The sequence below is a fragment of the Dipteris shenzhenensis genome, chromosome 16, assembly GCF_047967505.1.
Source record: "Dipteris shenzhenensis isolate YYH24624 ecotype China chromosome 16, Dip_SZ_1.0, whole genome shotgun sequence".
NCBI classification, from domain to species: Eukaryota; Viridiplantae; Streptophyta; class Polypodiopsida; order Gleicheniales; family Dipteridaceae; genus Dipteris; species Dipteris shenzhenensis.
In genome coordinates this window covers 21,224,894-21,242,589 of record NC_141611.1, presented here as the reverse complement: position 1 = coordinate 21,242,589, position 17,696 = coordinate 21,224,894, and the positions used below count along the sequence as shown (strand labels likewise).

The following is a 17,696-nucleotide window of genomic DNA, read 5'->3' as shown; positions in this document are numbered from 1 at the left end:
CACTATCACTACGTGAGAGAGAAGTTGCATGCAGGAGAGATCAGCATGATCTATGTGTCAACACATGACAATGTTGCAGACATTTTCACCAAAGCACTTTCATGTGAAAAGTTTGAGGCATTTCGCAATGCCCTGAACTTATCTCCTTTTGGTGATTGATCTTTTCCTTGTACATGACATTGGCACTGCAGTGGGGTGTTAGAATTATTGCTATAATTTAGCAGTGACCAATGTAATGTAATAAGTAGGCTAGGGGCACTTTTCCCAGGTTTTTCCCCTAACCACAGTTAGTTCACTAACTATGGTTAGTGAAGTGATAAGGTTTTGTCACTTAGACAAAACCCATCACTCAGTTCAGTTGTAACACACTCGTCTATTTGCAACTACGCTTTCAGCTCTCACTCTCTCCTGCTTCTTGCTCTCACTGTTTCTTTCTCTCCCATTCTCACAGATAGAGCCCAACACAAACATGGTTGTGAAAATAGATCAGGTGTGTAAGCGGACCAAAGCCATGCTCCTCTTGAAAAAGGAAGTGATACCGCACTTGGATCTCATAGTAGACTGGGCAGAGACATAGAAAGTGCTTCTCTATCTCGATGCTTCTCTATCTCGACCTCCCCCATTGAGCATAGTCTGCCGATCCTTTGCTCTCTGGGTATGCCCGCAGCTCTCCCTGCCTCAATCCTCAGTTGATGTGACAAGACTCGCAACTGTCCGATGGCAATCCTCATTGCATGTGAGACTCTCCTATCCTCGAGATACTGAAGTCTGATGACGAGACCCTCAGGAAGTGGTCATGGTAGAACTGAATTTTGGTGGGGAACTCCTAGTCTCCCCCCGCAAGCCCGAGACATATAAAGATGGAGGAGGTCCTATGAGAATTATTATTATATTCTAGGCCGTGGCCAATGTATTGTAATAAGTAGGTTAGGGGCACTTTTCCCTCATTGAGGTTTTCCCCCCTAACCACAATCCAATCCCTAACAACGGTTAGTGGATAGGATAAGGGTTTTGTCACTTAGACAAAACCCCTCACTCTCATTTTTGTACTCACTCCTTCTATTCAGTTATTCAGCTGTCACGTTTGCTCACACTCTTGCTCATTGCTCCCCTTTGTCTCACATTTGGTATCGGAGCCGGTTCTTCCTACTCGTCCTCTTGCCTCCATCCCGCTCCGGCCCGTCCGCGCAGGATTTGTCGTTGACCGTACACCCGTACAAATTCCGTACATGCACGTCAGATCCATATGCCTGCAGTGTCGTCGTCCGTACACGTGCGAATTTCGTACCTACATCCCTGTACAGCTCTGTATGTCAGCCATACAGCTTCGTCCATATTGTGTTTCGTACAGCTACTCCATCAGCACCGCCATTCGTACTGTCGTACGGATTTCGTACCCATCAGACCATCGTACAGCTAGCTCGCATTCCGTACTTTACTATACGTACAGGTCGTATGTACAGTTGCAAAACATTCCAGCTCTCGTCAAGTGCCATACAGCTCCCGTCACTGCACCGTACAACCGTATGGCTATTTCCGTACAAGGGCAGTTTTGGAGGTATTTGTGTATGTTGACCGTACACTGTACGGTTCTGGTCAGTTGCAGCAATCCGTACATTTACTGGCTCTTGTCCTCTTGAAGGCGCATTTTTGCTTTGAGCCATTGTTTGGCTGTGGATTCAAGCAGGCATTTCTGTGTAGCAAGTGAAATTTTGGGGCTTTTGTAGGAGACTTGTAATTTGGGTGACATTTGGGGCTTCTAGTGAACTTGTCACAATTTCACTCAATTTCAGCTCAAAGATTGGGGCTTTTGGTTTTGCACTGCAATTTCTGGCATTTCAGCTGATTTGCCCTCTTTTGGATGCAATTTCCTTGAAGAAATTGGGGCTTTTGGCATGCGGATGCAATTTGGCAGTTGAAAGACCATTTGGAAGATTTGCAAGCAGTTTGGGTCTCTATTATGTTACATTCATAGATGACTTTACCAAGTATACTTGGGTCTATGGTCTTAAGGCAAAATTAGAAGTGTTTATGCATTACAAACACTTTGTGGCTATGGTTGAAAATGAGACAGGACTCAAGGTGTAGACACTTCGCACAGATAGAGGGGGGGAGTACATGTCTCATGAGTTTGAGGTATTTTTGAAGGAGAAAGGCATCACGCATCAGCTTACAGTGAGGCTTACACCTCAGCAAAATGGCAAAGCTGAGCGCAAGAATCGCACTCTTATGGAGATGGATAGATGCATGCTTACTAGTAAGAAGTTGCCTCACAGGTTTTGTCTCAAAGGCCTCATGTGTGCAGATTATGTTTTGAATCGGGCTCCCATAAAGGCTTTGAAGACAATCACTCCCTATGAGGCATGGCATGGGAGAAAGCCTTCAGTGGATCACTTCAAAGTTTTTGGTTGTGTTGCATATGCCCACGTGCCTGTGGAGTTTTGACATAAGTTGTCAGATAAGGCACTTACGTGCATTTTTGTTGGGTATAGGGCACAAAGCAAAGGCTATCATCTCTACAATCGTGCTTCACGCAAGATTTTTGTGAGTAGAGATTGCAGCACATACACATGATGAATTTACTATTCCAGCTTCCTCAGATGATGTTTTTGAGGGGATGCTTCCTATAGCATTTGGTTCCCCAGCTGAGGCTCATGCTGAAAATCAGAATTTACAGCAACCTCCTCCTGATCCACATGCCTCGATTCAGCCACATGCTGATTTTGTACCTCCACAGGGTGTGGATGAAGTTGTCAGGCAAGAGATTCAAGAGATCCATGCAGCCAAAACAGTTCCGAATTGGTTGCTACAGACTCTCAGGGAGAGTAGGCTTAAGGCACCTTTGCCTGGCAGGACTTGTGGTGCAGTAAGGCACGCAGGGGGGGCTCTTTCTGTTGAGACAGCTTATGCAGGTACTCTTTTTGATGAACACACCTAACTCTTTTTTTTTTTCAAAGAAAGAACCTGACTCTTTTGAGGAAGCCAAGGATAATGTGCATTGGATGCATGACATGCACATATTGATGATATTTTTACTCATCAATACTTTAACTATTTTCCAACAAATGATGAACGATATGCTCTCTTCATAGCTTGGGAAGTTTTGCAGTTGTCTTTGGAGATGACATACTAATATATTTTGTCGTTTGCAAGAGCATGAGCAACACTTCCATGTGGCAAAGGAATCAAAATGTAAATTCTTGGAACGCCATATTTCTTGAGGGACAATCGATTGATTAAGGTAAACTCCAAAGCTCCAAATGTCAGGGACTGGCCGGTTCCCTAGACCTATCCACCTTGTGTAAAGGAGTTTCCGGGTTTCAAACCACTTTTGTTTGCAAATTTGTCAAGGAGCATGCCAAGATGGCGTCATCAATGGCTCAACATCTTCAGGGAGCATGCAGCAAAAAGAGTCAATCTTCTCCTCCTATATAGTGAAATATTGAACTAGATCGGAGTGTCAAACTCTGAAGTATCTAGCTGCTACCACGCCTATGTTATTGCCAGTGAATCTAGGTAAACCATTTGCAATTGAAATCGATGAATGACTATGCAATATGGTCAGTGTTATATTAGGATGGAAGACAGATGGCTTTTGCAAGTAAGCAGCTCCTCTATATTTGGAAGCCTTAAATTTTTGCAAGTAAGCAGGTGCATGCACTGAAGACGTGGAGCCAATATTTGTTTGGCTCTAAGGTCACTGTATGGGCATTGGCATTATCTAAACTACGTTCAACCATCCCAAAGGATTCTCCAAAAGGGTTGCAGATGTCTTGACTGGAATTCTTGAAGTAAACTGGCACTCTTGTTACAAAAAGTTGATGTAATCTCAAATTTTCCGTAACAATAGATAATTTGGTAAGATATAACAACTTGCAAGAAGTCCAAAGTAGGTACTTCCATAAGATATGGAAAGAAGTCCAATCTTGTAGATCACGAGGATGTGTCTGGGTTTATTGGGGACCCAAAAAGGTGAAATGGATAGTAAGATGCAAGTTTTCTTTAAGGAACGGTTTGCTGTTTATGTATGGAAATTTTTGTTTGGAAGATGATAACGATACCAGGTGCCAAATACTATTTGAATGTCAAGTTTTAGACACCTAGCATCACACAAAACTTTAGACTTGGCCAAACAGCTCTTCTACTAGTACAAAGTGACTATATTCTACATTGTAGCTTAGAACGTGTGATTTGCATAGATATTATTGCTAAACATTTCACAATGTCAAATTTACAACCTCTTTCTGCTTGCAATAGAAAAGTTATGACCTCTTGCTATTTTCAACATAAATTTCCGAGCTCGTAATTCTTCAGACCTCTTATGTAATTTGTTCAGATCATCTATGGGCAATTGACTACATTGATAACACTGTTTGATTTGTCTTATCTCAAACTCTTAAGAAGAAATCATTAATTGGGGAGAAAGAATTGGAAGGTTTAATGAATGGATCTAGTCCTGTTTTTAGTTTGTTGGGAAAACTCAGTGGGCTCCTTTGACCTTGGTTGACATCTGACCTTTGGTTAGCTGCTTATTAATCCTTGTTAAGCAAAGAGATGTAACCTAATATGGTTGATATGCATGCCAGGGCTTATGTATCTACACCTTTAAAGTTTTAATGTATTCAAAAAAATATTTGGCGTGCTCTTCCTTGTTATGGTTTAACAGCATTGATCTTCTTCCTATCTTGTGTGTTTAGTGAAATAAATTTACCCTCTGGTTGTAACAATTTTTTTCTTTTTGCCTATACAGCTTATAATGTCTAGAAGACGGGTGCCTTGTTTGGACTCCTATTTGGACAAGGTGAGATATGTTCCACTCAAACACCCCCCCCCCCCCCCAAAAAAAAAAAAAATCAACACACACACACACATACAGACACCGAGTGATTTATTCTAGACACTCCTGCTTTATCTGATTGGATAGAAGATTGTGTCAAAATGTGTGATCCAGAAGACTATCTACGTAAGCTGGCTGCATTCAAAAACAAAATTAAATGTCTACTGTGACAGCTTGTGGAACATCCCACATTGTTTCAGTCATTTGTGGCAGGTGAATATCATGTTGTGGCCACGGTTTAAGATGGTATTCGATATGCATCTCAGTAGCCTTCGAACAGCAAATGTTCGGACATTGTGGGAGGATGATGTGCATCCTCACTATGTTATGCGGCGCTATGCAGAATTTGCTGCTTCGCTTTTACACCTCAATGTGGAGTATGGTGATGGCCAGGTATGAGAATATGTATTTGTTGCTGCTTTTGTTTTTCTTTGGGGGGCTGTTTTGGGGGGCGCGGGGGGGGGGGGGGGGGGGGGGCAGGGGGGGGTGGACGGGGTCACAAGTTTAACCATTTGATACAACAATCATTGGTAACATGCTTGAACACGACAATGATTAAATGCTTAGAAACTAAGTATATTTTTCATCTTCTTATAAAAGACATGATCTGCGATATCTGAGTTTCCAACATATCAGGAACTGGAACAATTACTATAGGTATATTCTTTATATTTGCAGTATATGCATCAGGGCTGGTGCAATTGCTTGGTGCAGCTAGCCCATATTTGTTGCTTGAAACAAGAACTTGATGAGATTCCAATTTATGTTCTTTCACCTCAGAGATCTCCATTTTTTTTTAAATTGTTGTGAAAACCATGTATATTGTATTACACTGAACTGTCCCCTAAGAAAAGGAGGAGACCAAAAGTTACAAAATCAAAAGATTTCATTGTAGGATAGGAAAGCAGGGTAATCCAGATCTCCCGTGCGTGCAGACAATCAAAGAAAGACTGCCGCAGAGAAGCATGAAAGAAATGATATTTAGATAGGGAGTGGTCACCAGAGACTCTGTGATTCCTTCCAAAGAGTCCATAGTGCCCAATAACGAACCCAAAAGAAGAAAATATCAAATCCCTGCCTGATAGGATGAAGACCAAAGATCCAGAATAGCTTGCCAAAAGTAGTTGTAGGAAAATGAGCAGTAAGGCATTGCTGAAGCATGAACAGGGCAATGCCAAAATAAATGAGGCATAGATTCCACCAAGGATAGATGTCTGCGAGCCAATATTTGTCCAGCTGGAAGACCCCAAAGAAGAACTCTCTAAAAGAAAACCTTTTGACGAAGAGGTAGTTTGCACCTCCAAATTTGCTTCAAGCATTTTCTCCACCAACGAGGAGAACGTGTCATAGACCCAACTCAGTTTGCATGAGTTGAAATCCAAGATCGAGGCTGCAAAACCTTGTAAAGAGAGGCAACTGTAACATCGGCCAAAGACAATGATCGAGAAGCAGGATTATTTGATTGTAGACTCAATCTTTGAGACGATCAAAAGTCTCAAGCTGTAATGCTGTCCCAAATTATATTTTCCTGCTTGCAGATGGAATGGATAAGACCATGCCAGCATCATCCAGCACATCAACAAGAAGAGAAATGCCCCGGGAACAAAGAAAATATGCTTTGTGGGGTTCTTGATGCCAAAGCTTGTATAAATGCCTTAGACCAATGAAGGCATTCAGCCCGCAAAGAGTTGCCAGCAAGAATGTCCCTGCCATTCCATTTGAGATGAGAAAGATTGTGTTTCCAATTAGAAAATAAGCCAAAGACAAAGGGACATCCCTTAACTCTTCCAGTAAGATGCCCGAAGAGAAGGTCGCAATGATTAAGATGCCAATGACCAAAAGGTGGAGAAGACAAATGAGAAAGTAAATGTCACAGCATGTGTATCCAAGGCTGATCTCCTTGCATGAACTGAAGCATCATCTTTCCTCTATGTGCAAGCAGATGCAGATGGATATTCAGGATATTCAGTCCCCCGTGCATCTTTGGAGAGCAAAGAAGATCCACTGAAAGAAGCCTGAGGGCTTTATGTCGATGATGAGAATGCCAAAACAGCTCCATGATAGAGGGCATGAAAGAAGAAATGTCTTGCTTTGAAAACACCATGAGAGGCAAATAGAATTGAATGTAAGCAACTAGGATGGACTGGACGATGCACAAACGAACATGCAAGGGCCATGTAGCCAACTTCCAATATTCAAATTTTTTCTTTAGCTTTTCAAGAACCCAATCCAATTGTTGACGCCGAGAGACTACCCATCCCAAGGGATAACCAAGATAATGTACCATGTAGTCACCTTCCAATATTCCAATTTTTTCTTTAGCTTTTCAAGAACCCAATCCAACTGTTGATGCCGAGAGAGTGCCCTTCCCCAGGGATAATCACGATGATGTACCACCTTTGTGGGCAGAACAATTTCCCCAGGCCATAAAAGTCGATGCCAATCCTTAGATTTTTGAAAGTTGACATTCAACCCAGTAGCCAACCCATATAAGGAAAGTGCAATCATAAGACAGGAAAGATCTTCTTGAGTATTTCGAGGAGTAAAGAAGGAATCATCAACATATGCCTACGCAATGAGGGGCACTGTCTCAGGAATTCCAATCCATGCGAAGTACCCAAGGCAACTAAATGATCTATATAAACAAGCATAGGGTGGGTAGCAATCGCGTAGAATAAGGCACTGATTGGACAACCTTGCCTAACCGAGCTTAAAAGAGTCCACTCATCAGCTAGATTCATTGATAAAATGATTGCAGCCTTACTATCCTGATACAACCAATAAATGAGGTTTTGCATGTTTTTCCCAAATCCCAAGGTTCGCATAGTTTGGGAAATGAGATCCCATTGTATTGTATCAAAGGCCTTCGCAATATCCACTTGCATTAAAAGGACATCCTGCTCCGTGTACTTAGCATACACAATCCCCACCTAGGCATTAGCAATATTATCAGGAATATGTCTGCGGGGAATACATCCATGCAGGGAATACATCCATATTGAGCAGAGTGTAAACCATCATGTAAAAAACCCTTGATGCGATTCACTATCATCTTAGCAACCAGCTTATAGATGCCAGGCATGAGCGAGATGGGTCTCCAATCAGCAAAAGACTCACATAGCTGCTTTTTCCCTTCTTCCAACTAGTAGGCACATGCTGTGTTTCCCATGCATGATTAACCATATGTAATAGCATAGGGGAAATGGCATCCCAAAATTGCAAAAAGAATTCCTTATTCAGACCATCCCAACCGGGGGCTTTCCATCTACCACTTGATCTGATAGCATCCTTTAACTGTGTTTCAGTGAAAGGAACTTCAATCGGCATAGCCTGATGAGGAGAAAGAGTCGGTAGACATGTCGAAGCAGTTCTTGCTGTGCAGCCCTCACTTCATGCGAAGAGGAAACAGTGTGTCCAAATTGACCAGCAAAGTGAGCAACACAAACCTGAGCAAGTGGTGCTCGCGAAAGGCCAGTTACCATCAGCATTTTAAACTGGACAGATATATTCACATTGCCTTTAATGATGCAAATTTCTAAAAATTCCTTGGAAGAACAGCCTTTATCAGAAAAGGCCTGTTGCATGTCCCTTGTTGCCACTTCTCAACTTTCCTTTGGTGATTGCATTGCAAAAAATGCCTAGCCCGACATAAAGAAGAAGCCTCAGCAAGGGATAAATCCCTAAGCTGACTAAGCTCAGTCAAATCTGGACAGGTAGTTTTGGCCTTAACCACATCCGCCCTCAGGGAATGCATATAACTCTTGCCATATTCATGTATCACATGTTATATGCAAGCAACAAAGGCAGTCCATGCAAAATCAGCATCCATTCGACAATGTGTCCATTATGGGGTGAAGAGCATTAGTCACCAATTCTTTGAAGGCCTAATGCCGCCAATAACTGCTATTTATATGCAGAAGTCTTTTCGCAGGCAGTCTGCCATACTAGATGTCACAAAAGACAGCTGTAACCAAAGGGGAGCATGATCCGAATGCAGAAAAACATATTCAGCCCACATATTGCAGGTAAAAGCATCATACTGATGCACATGGAGCACATACCAATGATCCAGGCGAGCACGATGGGCAGACTGTTCATTATGCTGAAATGTGAAGCCAGGAAACAATGCTCTAGACTCTTTCCATAAATCAGCTATCTGGAAACAAGAAAGTAGCTGGATCCAGCTATCTCTTTTTGAGGGAAGCATATGTATATGGCCAGTAGTATTGTCTCCTGGCTGAGGTGCATTATTAAAATCTCCACAAAGAAAAGCATTCTGTCTCCAAGGATATTGTGGCATATCTTGCTAGATCTCTGTCGTACAATGTGAAGATTGTGGAGCATAGACAGAAGCAAATCCATAGACCTCGCCATTCAGAAGCATTGCAAAACAAGCCATCGACCTTGGGGGGGGGGGGGGGGGGGGGGGGGGCAGGGGGGGGTGGACGGGGTCACAAGTTTAACCATTTGATACAACAATCATTGGTAACATGCTTGAACACGACAATGATTAAATGCTTAGAAACTAAGTATATTTTTCATCTTCTTATAAAAGACATGATCTGCGATATCTGAGTTTCCAACATATCAGGAACTGGAACAATTACTATAGGTATATTCTTTATATTTGCAGTATATGCATCAGGGCTGGTGCAATTGCTTGGTGCAGCTAGCCCATATTTGTTGCTTGAAACAAGAACTTGATGAGATTCCAATTTATGTTCTTTCACCTCAGAGATCTCCATTTTTTTTTAAATTGTTGTGAAAACCATGTATATTGTATTACACTGAACTGTCCCCTAAGAAAAGGAGGAGACCAAAAGTTACAAAATCAAAAGATTTCATTGTAGGATAGGAAAGCAGGGTAATCCAGATCTCCCGTGCGTGCAGACAATCAAAGAAAGACTGCCGCAGAGAAGCATGAAAGAAATGATATTTAGATAGGGAGTGGTCACCAGAGACTCTGTGATTCCTTCCAAAGAGTCCATAGTGCCCAATAACGAACCCAAAAGAAGAAAATATCAAATCCCTGCCTGATAGGATGAAGACCAAAGATCCAGAATAGCTTGCCAAAAGTAGTTGTAGGAAAATGAGCAGTAAGGCATTGCTGAAGCATGAACAGGGCAATGCCAAAATAAATGAGGCATAGATTCCACCAAGGATAGATGTCTGCGAGCCAATATTTGTCCAGCTGGAAGACCCCAAAGAAGAACTCTCTAAAAGAAAACCTTTTGACGAAGAGGTAGTTTGCACCTCCAAATTTGCTTCAAGCATTTTCTCCACCAACGAGGAGAACGTGTCATAGACCCAACTCAGTTTGCATGAGTTGAAATCCAAGATCGAGGCTGCAAAACCTTGTAAAGAGAGGCAACTGTAACATCGGCCAAAGACAATGATCGAGAAGCAGGATTATTTGATTGTAGACTCAATCTTTGAGACGATCAAAAGTCTCAAGCTGTAATGCTGTCCCAAATTATATTTTCCTGCTTGCAGATGGAATGGATAAGACCATGCCAGCATCATCCAGCACATCAACAAGAAGAGAAATGCCCCGGGAACAAAGAAAATATGCTTTGTGGGGTTCTTGATGCCAAAGCTTGTATAAATGCCTTAGACCAATGAAGGCATTCAGCCCGCAAAGAGTTGCCAGCAAGAATGTCCCTGCCATTCCATTTGAGATGAGAAAGATTGTGTTTCCAATTAGAAAATAAGCCAAAGACAAAGGGACATCCCTTAACTCTTCCAGTAAGATGCCCGAAGAGAAGGTCGCAATGATTAAGATGCCAATGACCAAAAGGTGGAGAAGACAAATGAGAAAGTAAATGTCACAGCATGTGTATCCAAGGCTGATCTCCTTGCATGAACTGAAGCATCATCTTTCCTCTATGTGCAAGCAGATGCAGATGGATATTCAGGATATTCAGTCCCCCGTGCATCTTTGGAGAGCAAAGAAGATCCACTGAAAGAAGCCTGAGGGCTTTATGTCGATGATGAGAATGCCAAAACAGCTCCATGATAGAGGGCATGAAAGAAGAAATGTCTTGCTTTGAAAACACCATGAGAGGCAAATAGAATTGAATGTAAGCAACTAGGATGGACTGGACGATGCACAAACGAACATGCAAGGGCCATGTAGCCAACTTCCAATATTCAAATTTTTTCTTTAGCTTTTCAAGAACCCAATCCAATTGTTGACGCCGAGAGACTACCCATCCCAAGGGATAACCAAGATAATGTACCATGTAGTCACCTTCCAATATTCCAATTTTTTCTTTAGCTTTTCAAGAACCCAATCCAACTGTTGATGCCGAGAGAGTGCCCTTCCCCAGGGATAATCACGATGATGTACCACCTTTGTGGGCAGAACAATTTCCCCAGGCCATAAAAGTCGATGCCAATCCTTAGATTTTTGAAAGTTGACATTCAACCCAGTAGCCAACCCATATAAGGAAAGTGCAATCATAAGACAGGAAAGATCTTCTTGAGTATTTCGAGGAGTAAAGAAGGAATCATCAACATATGCCTACGCAATGAGGGGCACTGTCTCAGGAATTCCAATCCATGCGAAGTACCCAAGGCAACTAAATGATCTATATAAACAAGCATAGGGTGGGTAGCAATCGCGTAGAATAAGGCACTGATTGGACAACCTTGCCTAACCGAGCTTAAAAGAGTCCACTCATCAGCTAGATTCATTGATAAAATGATTGCAGCCTTACTATCCTGATACAACCAATAAATGAGGTTTTGCATGTTTTTCCCAAATCCCAAGGTTCGCATAGTTTGGGAAATGAGATCCCATTGTATTGTATCAAAGGCCTTCGCAATATCCACTTGCATTAAAAGGACATCCTGCTCCGTGTACTTAGCATACACAATCCCCACCTAGGCATTAGCAATATTATCAGGAATATGTCTGCGGGGAATACATCCATGCAGGGAATACATCCATATTGAGCAGAGTGTAAACCATCATGTAAAAAACCCTTGATGCGATTCACTATCATCTTAGCAACCAGCTTATAGATGCCAGGCATGAGCGAGATGGGTCTCCAATCAGCAAAAGACTCACATAGCTGCTTTTTCCCTTCTTCCAACTAGTAGGCACATGCTGTGTTTCCCATGCATGATTAACCATATGTAATAGCATAGGGGAAATGGCATCCCAAAATTGCAAAAAGAATTCCTTATTCAGACCATCCCAACCGGGGGCTTTCCATCTACCACTTGATCTGATAGCATCCTTTAACTGTGTTTCAGTGAAAGGAACTTCAATCGGCATAGCCTGATGAGGAGAAAGAGTCGGTAGACATGTCGAAGCAGTTCTTGCTGTGCAGCCCTCACTTCATGCGAAGAGGAAACAGTGTGTCCAAATTGACCAGCAAAGTGAGCAACACAAACCTGAGCAAGTGGTGCTCGCGAAAGGCCAGTTACCATCAGCATTTTAAACTGGACAGATATATTCACATTGCCTTTAATGATGCAAATTTCTAAAAATTCCTTGGAAGAACAGCCTTTATCAGAAAAGGCCTGTTGCATGTCCCTTGTTGCCACTTCTCAACTTTCCTTTGGTGATTGCATTGCAAAAAATGCCTAGCCCGACATAAAGAAGAAGCCTCAGCAAGGGATAAATCCCTAAGCTGACTAAGCTCAGTCAAATCTGGACAGGTAGTTTTGGCCTTAACCACATCCGCCCTCAGGGAATGCATATAACTCTTGCCATATTCATGTATCACATGTTATATGCAAGCAACAAAGGCAGTCCATGCAAAATCAGCATCCATTCGACAATGTGTCCATTATGGGGTGAAGAGCATTAGTCACCAATTCTTTGAAGGCCTAATGCCGCCAATAACTGCTATTTATATGCAGAAGTCTTTTCGCAGGCAGTCTGCCATACTAGATGTCACAAAAGACAGCTGTAACCAAAGGGGAGCATGATCCGAATGCAGAAAAACATATTCAGCCCACATATTGCAGGTAAAAGCATCATACTGATGCACATGGAGCACATACCAATGATCCAGGCGAGCACGATGGGCAGACTGTTCATTATGCTGAAATGTGAAGCCAGGAAACAATGCTCTAGACTCTTTCCATAAATCAGCTATCTGGAAACAAGAAAGTAGCTGGATCCAGCTATCTCTTTTTGAGGGAAGCATATGTATATGGCCAGTAGTATTGTCTCCTGGCTGAGGTGCATTATTAAAATCTCCACAAAGAAAAGCATTCTGTCTCCAAGGATATTGTGGCATATCTTGCTAGATCTCTGTCGTACAATGTGAAGATTGTGGAGCATAGACAGAAGCAAATCCATAGACCTCGCCATTCAGAAGCATTGCAAAACAAGCCATCGACCTTGTCGGTCATTGCAAGCCACAACTAGATGACATTCATGTTTAACTAGAAAGATCACTCCAGAAAAGGAGTTTTCTCCCGCATAAAAGATATCATATCCTGCAAAATGACCTGTGCGACTAGCATAACAATGCTGGTTATGCTCTTAGAGAGCCACTACATCAGGCTGCAATCTTTCGACATGTGCCCATACTATCTTCCATTTATGCAAGTCACAAATTCCCTGTAAATTGTAGTTCAAACATTTTAATTGAGCCAGCATATGTACAAATTTACAAGTATGTACAAACCATCTCACTGAGGAAAAAAGATCAGGACTGCATATCTACTTCAAGATCTAGAGCAAGATCCCAGGCAGTCACCAAATCACGAGGGTTAGATAGTGCAGTGGTATCTTTTCAGCAAAGACTTTCCCTTGAGCATGCATCTGTTCATCTCTATCTCTGTACGATTTTTCGTCTCTGCAAGCCCATTCTGCTGCGGAGTGTATGGCATTGTGCACTAATAAATGATACCCCGGGCTGCTAAAAATTCAGAAAACTCATGGGACATGTACTCACCGCCCTGTCAGTGTGGAGAGTCAAGAGTTTATTCCTGCTTTCATTTTCAGCCATGGCAAGAAAATGTCCAAAACATGAGAAGACATCTGACTTGGCTTTCATGCCATAAGTCCACGTGAACCTGGTGCACCATAGAAGCTGTGAACTGCATCCAAGTGTCGTTAGAGACCCTTTGCTGAGGAAGAGAGTAAGACCACTTCATTTGTGTATAGTAGGAGAATTTGGAGCAAGGATCCCGCTAGAGAGCAACAAGCTCCTCCTAGGGTCCTAATGAAGGTCTCAAGCTCACCTATGTAGAGGCCAAACAAGGTTGGTGATCACGGACAACCTTGGTTGACCCCAATGGAACTCTTGATCTCTGATGTCTACACTATGCCTGTTTGAACGTACCCGAGACTCTCTCATAAAGTGCCATGACTGCCTAGGTGATCTCTTGATTGTGTCCCAGCTTTTGTAGACATCTTATGAGTCAAGCTCTCGGCATTGTGTTGAAAGCCTTTGTGGAAATTGACAAAGCAGCAATAGACCCTCTGTCTTTGTGCCCTAGCGTCCTTGATGACCCCCATGAGTGTAAGTAAATGATCCATGGTCCCATGCTCTATCTAGAAGCATGTGTGTCCAATGACTCTGAATCCTCGAAGCTCTACGATCAAGCTAACCTCTGTGTCAAGTACTGATGCATAGATCTTGAAATGATATGTCCAATCATTATATATATATATATATATATATAGAGAGAGAGAGAGAGAGACACACACACACACACACACACACAGAGTTTATCAAAAGTCTTCGGAAGACCAAAGGGTCTATGAGACTAAAAGAACCCGATAGAATGAGCTGAGGGGTGGAGCCACTAAGCGGGCATCAACACCCATGACGAATACAAAAGAAAACCCATAATCATGATCATGACGGTCATGGAGAGGATGCGAGCTGGGGACGTCGATGTGCGAGGTTGCTGGGGTGGCATAAAACCTATGATGGAGCGTTGGGGGTTGCCAACATGTGTGGTCTGCTCTGGTCTCCTAGCTATGGCTCTGCAGCAAACGCGTGCCACTGTTACTCTTGTAGGTCGTGTCTCTGGTCTGGTGAGCACGAAGGGAAGGTCCCCTGATATGATTTGTGCCTCAGTCTATTGGTGAGTTTGACGTATCTCTGTCTTGGATCCTCACAACCACCGTCTCCATAAGTCCTGTTGATCGGTACTGTTTGGCTGGAAAAACTCAATGATCATGCTCTAAGTGGAGTCTAGTGCTATACCTACTCTCGATACGTGTCTTGAGCAAGTCTAGTGCTATACCTACTCTCGATACGTGTCTTGAGCAACTGCTCCCTGTGTTGGATGGCCTCATGGATGAAGGCCGCCAAGCCTCTCTGATCTGGGTAGGACAAGAGATTGGATAGGGGTCCGAAACCATCCTTAAAGAAGCAATGATAGTGACTCAATATTGGAAATGGTTTCAGACCCCTATCCAGTCTCTTGTCCTACCCAGATCAGAGATGCTTGGCATGATCATCCGTGAAAGCATGAGAACCTTAAGCCACTCAACTCGAACCCAATATGTCTCTGATAGATCTATCCCCTAACAAGGGCTTCCATACATACCTGTTGGTCAAACCAAAGAGTCAAAGAGAAGAGTCTTGGTCTGAGGGTCTTGGAAGTGAGAGTGAAAGCACTGTCGCTCGAGCCTGGTCAGTGTGTAGCATACCCCCTGCTTAGTCGAGCTTGTCAGGATGGTCTCATCGTGAAGATCGGGCTGGAGAAAAGGACCCCCAAGTATGTGTAGGATGCAACCACCTCCACCGGTAACCCATCCAAGGTGAAATGCTCTCTGTGCATGGCTTCCCGGGATGTGTTGAAGATCATGACCTTGTGTTTACCAAGATTGACTTTCAAGTCATGTGTCTCATAGAAGGTATGAAGCGCATCCGAGTGTTGCTAGAGACTCTCTATTGAGGAAAAGAATAAGACCATGCCATCTGTGTATAAGAGAGTCTGGAGCAAGGATCCAGCTAAAGAGCAACTAGCTCCTCCTAGAGTCCTAATAAAGGTCTCAAGCTCATCTATGTAGAGGCCGAATAAGGTTGGTGATAACACACATCCTTGTTTGACCCCAATGCTGCTCATCTCCTTTGTCCACCCTGCACCTGTCCAAATCCTACCCTAGAGCCTCTCATAAAGTGCCATGACTGCCCAAGTTGGTTTCCTGGTCATATTTCAGCTCATGTAGACATCTAATGAGTCGGGCTCTCGACACTGTGGTAGAAGCCTTGTGGAAATCCACAAAGCAACAATAGACCCTCTGTCTCTATGCCCTGGCCTCCTCGATGACCCCCTTGATTGTAAGTATATGATCCATGGTCCCGTGATCTAACCAAAAGTCTACCTATCCCATGGCTTTGAGTCCCTAAAGCTCTACAACCAGGCTAACCTTTGTGTCAAGTACTGATGCATAGATTTGAACATGACATGTCTAATCATAATGGTCCTGTAGTTTTCTGGGCTCATGGGATCTCGTGTTGTGGGAGTGATGGTGTTAAGGGTCCATGTGTGCGGGGGGGAAGCCTATGCAAACAGTGAAGAGTTTCGCTAAGATCGGGGCCAAGGTATGCAATGAATTCGGTTCGTAGGCTCTCATGATCTTTCTCTCGATCGTTGTGAAGCTTCAGGGCTGCGTGTTCAGCACTACTAGCTATGAAAAAAATGCATGAACTGGGGCACCGTACATGTGAGAGATCGGATGCTTGTTGGTTAGGGACATCGAATAGCTTGCATACATAGGAGTGCTAAATTTTGGGGTCCGTGAGGGGATGGGGCTCGCCGCTCAAGGAACCTCTGCTAGAAGTCTTTAGGTTGTTACCAAACAAACTGTTTATTGACTCCTCCATGTTTTGGGGACAAAACCCTGCTTCTACTGGTGAACCATACCATGATACTTACGTATTCTCTGTGTGTCACTCAGTAGATGATGCTTAGTTTTGAGTTGGAGTTGTTGGCGTAAAGCCTTACACTGGTCATCATATCAGCTATTGCAAGATACTGAGGTGAGGGATAGGAGGGCACATGGATGGAGTGGTATGTGAGAAAGTGTGTAGGGGGGCCTCATGGAAGGAGCGTGTGATCAAGGTGGCTTGATCTCTAAGAGCAGTGTGTGGTCAATGTCTCTGAGAAAATCGGAGAGGTGTGCGGAGTACTCGGGTTTGAATTTGTGATGAAAGTGCGTGTCATGGTAAGTAGTGTACGTGAGTGGTGTTGTAGTGTGTGGTGTAGGCAGTGGTGTGGATATACTAGAAAACAGATAGGTGTGGTTTGCTCTTGGAGGTGGTGGTGAGACAGAGAAGTCAATAATATGTGAAGTGAAGGCAGGAGCTCCCATGAGATAGCGAACTATGCTAGAGGCTCCCCTGATGTTGGAAACAAGTGAACCTGCCTGAGGAGGGTCAGTGGTCGAGGACATTATAAGTGCATCTCCATAGGATGCGATTGGGGCCTGTCTGTCTGTAGAGACTCGAGACATCCTACTTCGTATATATCAACATTTGGTAATAAGATAGAATCGTCACAAAAATTCAGAATTGATAGCTACTGTGTACTTGTCCTCGCGTTGAAGTCCCCAGCACAGAGAACTTCCCTGCAGCTCGAAAAAATCCATGATGTCCGGATAGAGGACTGCGTACAGTGAAGTCTTAGTCTCCTCACCTAGGTCCTTGGCAAAATGTGAGGTCTCAAGAGGGAGGTAGTAGACTACAATGAAGAGGTTTTCTGGGGGGGGAGGCCATCGAATCCGAACCCATAGGAACCCAGTATGTGTATCTCATCTCTCGATGGAGATCACCCGGGTAAGGGATGATCGATATGTTACTACCACTCCTCCCGATCCTTGAACTCTTGTCTCCAGGGTCTTATCCTCCTATGCGGCCTTCCATGTGTATCCATT

At 43.3% G+C, this 17,696-nt stretch overlaps 1 protein-coding gene across 2 annotated transcripts in view; it reads left to right on the top strand.

The window, feature by feature from the left end:
* POK (Vps52 / Sac2 family) overlaps positions 1 to 17,696 on the top strand; it is a 140,480-nt gene that overhangs the window by 92,888 nt on the left and 29,896 nt on the right. For both annotated transcript variants that reach the window (XM_087387184.1, XM_087387183.1), the window contains exons 15-16: positions 4,751 to 4,801; positions 5,051 to 5,230. In XM_087387184.1, coding sequence (XP_087243310.1) covers positions 4,751 to 4,801; positions 5,051 to 5,230 — 231 coding nt within the window. The remainder of the gene's footprint in view (positions 1 to 4,750; positions 4,802 to 5,050; positions 5,231 to 17,696) is intronic.